Raw genomic sequence first — 6,855 nt, 5'->3', positions numbered from 1 at the left:
ATGATTTTTTTTTTTTTTTTTTTTTTTTTTTTATTATTCTTTCTCATGCAATGTTTTGTACACACAAAAAAAATAGGTGTCTCTAATTACCACCCACTTAAAGCGGAGACATCGTCGTCCTGTTGCCTGTGACTGCTGTTACTGTTCCAGAGCAGCACTGAGGTGGGTTCAGATTGGACCTGTAGGCAGATATTTCTACACCCAGTCTGCCTCCAATTGGTGCTGCCGTTTTATACACCAAAACAACAAATATTTAGCTCTCAAACTTTTTCTAAAGTCACTTTTTTTTTTTCTTTTTTTTTTTTACATTATTTGCACCTTTCCTGTGTCCAGGTAGAAAACTTTTAGTCCAGTGATGACCAAATGTTTTGCGGTCAGACGAGGTTTAGTTACATCAACTATAGATTCGTGAGCCAGATGTCAGTAGTGGGCACTTAACGTATCTTCAACATCCTTCCTTTGTCTAAGTTTACTGTACATGTTTTGTTTTTGTTTTTTTAAAGCCCCACAATCAGCAAAAACCAACTCAATCTCATTTGCTAATGTTTTACATAATCAACTGTTTACATGACACCATTTGTATCTATTACTTGTTGAACCACCTGCACAAGAAATAAAGATCCTTTAAAAAAAAAAAAAAAGAACAACTTGACTTTCTCCTTTTAATGTTTCTTGGTCAGTAACTTTAAAACTGATGCATCATCACAACAAAACATGAAGCTCATCAGTTCAGTTCAGTCAGATAGAAAAAAAAACAACAACTGCAAACCAGTAGGATAAAAGTTGGATATAGTAACCTCAGGCACGTACAGTTTGAAGTCAATGCACAGAAGCGGGTCAAACACCCAGAACACAGTGGTGGAGGATTACAGCCAGATCACCTTAGTCCGAGGAAGGTTAGAAACAGCGAAGACGAGCGGGAACGCCGGGTCGACGCCTACACATCGGCTACACAGTGATTATTATTACTGTAGAAAAGGTGACATTCAGATATGTAACTAATATTTGCTTGATGAGCAGCTGGATGGCATTAATGACGACACCAGATGAGCCAGAAACATCTCGAGGGAAAAGCACATTAAAACTGTTCCATCGCTCCATTTCCCAAATTCTCTTCATGGAAAGGAAGGAAAAAAAACAGTAATTCAATACTCAATATAGGCTCTATATACCTACCGTACTATACTATGAACTGTGCTTATCTTTGACCTTTTAAAATCTATTATTGCTTGGTATCTTCAACCATATAATCCTTGAAAGGACATCCCAGAGCCGTACGAGTTATTACTGTACATTCAGTAGTGCACATGTGCCCATCTAAACGCTAGTCAACTAAAATCAGTAGAAAGAAAAAAAAAAGCTCTTGGAAACACTAGATCATAAATCTTATCTCTGAGGCGGAAAACCTATTCTTCACATTTAGAAGCCTTGAATACCAGGAAATTATTGGTCTGATAAAACAAGTCTGTGCAATGGCAGGAGGGAGGCGACGGGGAGGACGCGGGTCGACATGAAGTCAGATGAACTGCTACGTGAGATCGCTTTAACTACCCTGAAGAAGAAGAAGAAGAAGAAAAAAAACAAACGGCATTCCCTCATTTTTAAATGCCAGACAGTGTAAGGAGATTTCTAAGTATTAGTTCAGTTATGGAATCAAAGCAAAGGCTGATGAACTGAAGAGATAAGAACAGCGATGAAGGCAGCGATGGCTGAAACACAAACTCACAGCAGCAACTACTTTCACTCAAGTCTTCATCTGAGGAAAAAAAAACAACAACACTATCTCCCCGAATTTCAAAGCACGAGTACAAAATATGAAACATTATTTGGTTTTTTTAAACCAAAGAAAGAAAACTTTCCCCATTTGCTTTGCGTCCATCTTGCATGTTGTCATAGCTTTGGTTTGGACTTGAACACATTTATTTTGTTTGTTTGAACCTTTCCGTAGGTTTTTTTGGTCCCTATTACCGCGCCTGTACTGAATGTACCCGGCCCTTATGTGGGTCTTAACCAACGGGTGTTTTTTCAGCGAGTAAACCGAGTTATTTCTGTGGGAGCAGAAACGTCTCAAAAAGCTCTGCTGCGCTCGATCCATCACAGAAAGCAGAAGGACGCAGCGGATCCATCGTCATGAGGTCGTTTTATGATGAAACTCACCACAGTGTCATTGATGTGCAGTGGAAGATATGGTGTGTGTGTGGTTGGTTGGTTCTGCATTCCTTAAGATTTCACACCAGCTGTACTGCAGCTTCCTGTGATGTAATGTAATGTGATGTGATGTGATGTGATGTGATGATACAAACAAGTCAGACGGAGACTCTTTCTGCTTTTTCCTGTTCAAACAGTTCAGCAGGTCACGTGGCGACGAGGGAGGACAGCGCAGTTCAAAGTCCCACTGGTGTAGTTTATGAAGGAGAGAGGAGATGTTTGGTGGAGGAGAGGTTTGGGGGGGTGTTCGCCGTTTTCCTTCCTCTCATAGCAGGATCTTGACTCCTCCCTGTGGAGACTGGGAACCCTGGGAGACGCCTCTCGGAGGAGCCGGTCCAAACTCTAACCGCTTCACTAAGCTGAAAGACAAGAGGGAGCAAAACCTCCACGTTTATATTCCCAACATTTGTTATGCATATTGTTCAAACTTCTCTGTAGCTCAGAGAAAGAAGGAGCAGCAGATTTTATATTTAATAGGTGCCGAGGATTGAAACCTTCTTGTTACCTCGTGCAGTATGACTCAGCTCAGTAAACAAAATAATAGTTTTGCATCCAATGGCAGCAAAGATTGAGCAGAACAGGGTGATTTCAGCTTTTTTTTTTTTTGCTTCAGGTTTAGTAACTCGCGTCATATTCTGTCATTAATATTCAGATTTTAAAGTTCATGAGTGACGGCCACCTCGCTGCGTCTCACTCACGTGTCCATGTGTCTGCTGCGGCGCTGCTACCGCCAGCCCTGATCTTTATCTCTATTTTATAGGATTATAACCATCAGTAATTGGATATTTGAGGTTTAGACAAGTGAAGAGTTGTAACCAAAAAGCAGTCATGGGATTTTTTTTATTCACCGTCGTTAAGAGCGAAACACACAGAAGCAGAGAGATAGAAGGAAAAACACTTATATCACCGACACGGTAGAATTATTCCGTACATTGGGTTTCTGTTATGAACATGTGATCACAGATCTTTTTTTCTTGTCTAGTTTTGCTGGGAAACATGAAAAATAGACGCCAGCAGTGAGGCGCGACAGGTGCAGCTGCTCTAACCTGCTAATACACATCCTGCAAGGAAAATCAATACGTCACACACACACACACACACACACACACACACACACACAGACAGACAGCTTGTGTGTCTCAGTCAATGAACCATCATCCACCACACTGCTGGCTGTAACAGATGCAGGTGGAAAAATATCTGGATTTTCCTTTAAATCACTTTAAAACGGACTTCTATGTGATTACTGATCCTTTCCTCACCTGTCGTACTGAGGAGGACTGAAGCTGGTCGCTTGGACCTCCGGGCCGGCTTCTAAACCCGAAGGACTACTGGCACCAGCCGGGAGCGCCGGTCTGCTGACAGATGTGTCGTACACGAAGTCTCGACAGGATGCCAACTTTGACTCCAAATTCTGGCGAGGATTTAAAAAAAAAAAAAAAAAGTCAGCTCACGTAAAAAACGGCAAACAAACTGAGCAGTGATTCTATGCAGTGACAGTAGTTCAGTGTTTCATGTATTCACCAGGTGCAGTTGTAGTATAATCATTAAAATCTCTTACTCCAACTTTCCTCAGCAGCTCTCCGACGATGTTGAGTGCAGATATTCTGGCCGACGTAGTGAGAGGCGTCCCGGTGAGACCATCACCTGAAAGCAGAAACCACAGAAGAGCAGGAAAGCACATGAAGTTGGTGTATCTTGTTAATGTAGTCTAAGTTTATATATATTTATACATACATATATATTACCTCTCCGGATGTTGGAAGCAGGCGTGACAAACGAGCTGATGGGTTTGGAGGGTGTGAGGGGGATGGAGGGGTTTCCCAGCAGATCGCCATCTTTGCCCAAACTGCTGGACGGCCGTCGCTCCTTCTGTCGTACCGCCAGCTCCTGGCGAAGGTCTGACAGGAAACAAACACGACCGTGGGTCAACTTCTTCCCCAAAAAACACTGGAAAGTTGGTCTTTTTTTCCTGAAACTAACAGACCGATAAAAACTTAGTGGATAAAAAGAGTGTATTGGAATATTTGGTTCTTATTGGTAAACCTGTGTAAAACACTGTCGTCCTTTAAATTTGATATATAAAATTCTGTTAAGGAGTTGCAGAGAGATTTAAAACCGCCTTGACATCACAATGATGTCGTGTCTAATTTGAGGTGATAATAAAACTCAATTTAAAAAAATCAACCCGCACTGAAAGCTTCATGCCTGCAGATCAGGGATTTAAGGACCCTGTAACATTTAAACACCTGACTGGAGAACAGGTAGCGAAGGCAGCGTCCAGCTTTCATGTGCTGCATTTGCATGAAAGAAAAAAATGACAAATAAGTAGCTTAAATATTAATAATTCAAATCTTAAAAAACATTAAAGTAAAAGCTGTCAAATGGATAATTCAGACAACTGTTGGCTCAGCGGGTCGCAGCTCTAACAACAAGAATTAAAACACGCTTATTAACTGTGATTAATTAAAGTCTTTAGCAAGTTTCTGTAAATGGATTTTCATACCGTAATCACAATAATACACATCGCTGTGGCTGTTAGAACAAATTTAAATACATTTAATCAGCACTCAATGAGCGAGTACGCATTCGATCAGATGTCGGATGAACAGGAAGAACAGACGGGACATTAATGAACATTATTTCTGCTGAAATAATCCCGTATCGAATGTCACCGAGTCAGAAGTCAGAAATCAGCAGTTCTTGAGAACTTGAGAAGCCGCAGTGTGTGTGTGTGTGTGTGTGTGTGTGTGTGTGTGTGTGTGTGTGTGTGTGTGTGTGTGTGTGTGTGTGTGTGTGTGTGTGTGTGTGTACCTCTAGCCTCGTCCTTGAGCCTCTGAACGGACTCGAGCAGGTTCTCCTTCTCGTCCAGCTCACTTTCCAGAAAGGCGTTCCTCTCGATGACGTGGTTCATCCGCTGCTCGAAGTCCTCCAGAGACATGATGGTCGCCCTGGAGACGGGCCGGGCCGAGAGAACAAGTCAGTCAACTGTACTGGATCCATCGTGCACACCAACAAGTCTCTACGCGAGCGTGTCCACGCACGAGGTTAAATTAGTCAAATAAGGACACGGGATCTATCGGACGCTGACCTTTTGGTTCTCTCCAGGTCGTCGTTGGACTGCTCCAACTCCCTGATGTACTTCTGCAGGTGATCTCGGACCGCTGTGGTCTGCGCCAGGTCGTCCTCCATAGTCGAGATGTGCCTCAAAGCGTCTGAATGCCGAGCCTCAAATTTCTCCTGCAAAACAGCACATCGACGCGGAAAAAACAACGTCAACAATCATAATCAATAATAATCAGTCTGAAGCCGAGACAAAGAATCCTTTTGAAAGTTCTTCCGTCTTTGTGCCAAAACACCTTTGAGAAATTAGGTGTTTTGTTTTGTTTTTTTTAGCACAATCCAACATTCACTTCCTCCATTAATGTTTCATTCCCTGTGGACCACTGAGCAAAAAATAGCAGTCAGCTGCTTTACAGATCGGCAGCAACTTTTCCTGCTGGCAGCAGTATTGATATGCAGAACTTGGGTTGGCTTAAAGCCATCTGTGTGTGTGTGTGTGTGTGTGTGTGTGTGGAGACTGTACCATCCACTTCATGTCACTAACTGGAGCACAAAGTACTGGTCCAGCTCTGTAAGTCCAGTTGAGGTCCAGGTGCTCTCACCTTTATGTTCTCCAGCTCCATGCGGAGCCGGTTGTTGTCCAGCAGCAGGTCTTTGTTTCGGCCTTCACACTGCTTCAGCTCCGCTTCCAGCTCCGCCTCGTAGTCTCGACTCATCTGCTGGAACTCCTGCAGCTCCTCCTGCGCCTCCTCCGCCCTGAAGACGACACAAAACACGGATGAAGTCCACCGACATCCTCTCACAGGTGTCGTGCCAGCTGTCGGATATAAAAGCACGTGTTTCCTACCTCTGCTGATGTCTCTCTGCCTGCTCCTTCCAGAAGCCCAGCTCCTCTTCCAGGGATCCAAACTTGCGCGTTGTCGGCTCCACCATGTCTTCTGGGGACGTCAATCAAACGGGAGCTTTTAATTCTGTCCTCATGTCAGAGCACATCAACAACACCGTTAGCACAGGCTAACTGGGTTAGCTCCTGGAAGGAACCACCGCCGTGCATTGGGTCACTGCACACTGAAGCCGAGGACAACAATAACTACAGAAACCTGATTTTTTTTTTCTTCTTCAAAACAACTTATAAAACATAAAGAGGGATATTCACCACTTTTTTTTTGTTTCAAAGCTAATAACGGTGTTGGAGAAGAGCTAACTTAAGCTAATGTAGCTGAGCGACTTAAGTCCGAATGTTTGGACCCACATCTGCGAACCAGAACCGAAATCGACTCACCTGCACATACGGCGACGATTAAAACATGATGTAGAAAAGGCGACGTACGTCGATATAGGATTAAATTTTTTTTGCGTTGTGCAATATACGACTTGCACAAACTAATCTGTCCTTACGTTAGCCCCGGCGCCCCGACACGCCAATCAAATACAAACCGAGGCTCTGTTCTGGGAGCCCATTGGACAGAACGGATGACGTCAGGAAAATATGATCCAATCGTATCATTGAAGCGAACCTGTAGCCGCTGTAGGCGGAGCCTGCAACAGCGTCTCCTCCTGTTGTTTCGTCACGCTGCAACAACC

At 43.4% G+C, this 6,855-nt stretch overlaps 1 protein-coding gene across 2 annotated transcripts; it reads right to left on the bottom strand.

Moving 5' to 3' along the window:
- Nucleotide 1: 1 nt before the first annotated feature.
- LOC138208247 (nuclear distribution protein nudE homolog 1-B-like) lies at nt 2-6,708 on the bottom strand. Of its 2 annotated transcripts, none has more exons than XM_069166006.1 (9): nt 6,554-6,708; nt 6,119-6,242; nt 5,874-6,027; nt 5,300-5,448; nt 5,023-5,159; nt 3,957-4,109; nt 3,770-3,855; nt 3,471-3,622; nt 2-2,567 (listed from the first exon to the last, which is right to left on the bottom strand). In XM_069166006.1, the coding sequence occupies exons 2-9, from the start codon at nt 6,202-6,204 to the stop codon at nt 2,474-2,476; spliced, it is 1,011 nt and encodes a 336-aa protein (XP_069022107.1). In that variant the 5' UTR covers nt 6,205-6,242; nt 6,554-6,708; the 3' UTR covers nt 2-2,473. The 2 variants fall into 2 exon arrangements, with proteins under 2 accessions (XP_069022107.1, XP_069022106.1); XM_069166005.1 differs by having other exon boundaries at nt 6,119-6,209.
- Nucleotides 6,709-6,855: the final 147 nt, after the last annotated feature.

The sequence above is a fragment of the Embiotoca jacksoni genome, unplaced genomic scaffold (genome assembly GCF_022577435.1).
Source record: "Embiotoca jacksoni isolate LCO1_2020_lvr unplaced genomic scaffold, fEmbJac1.0.p SCAF_36, whole genome shotgun sequence".
NCBI lineage: Eukaryota > Metazoa > Chordata > Actinopteri > Embiotocidae > Embiotoca > Embiotoca jacksoni.
This window is presented reverse-complemented; position numbering and strand designations above follow the sequence as displayed.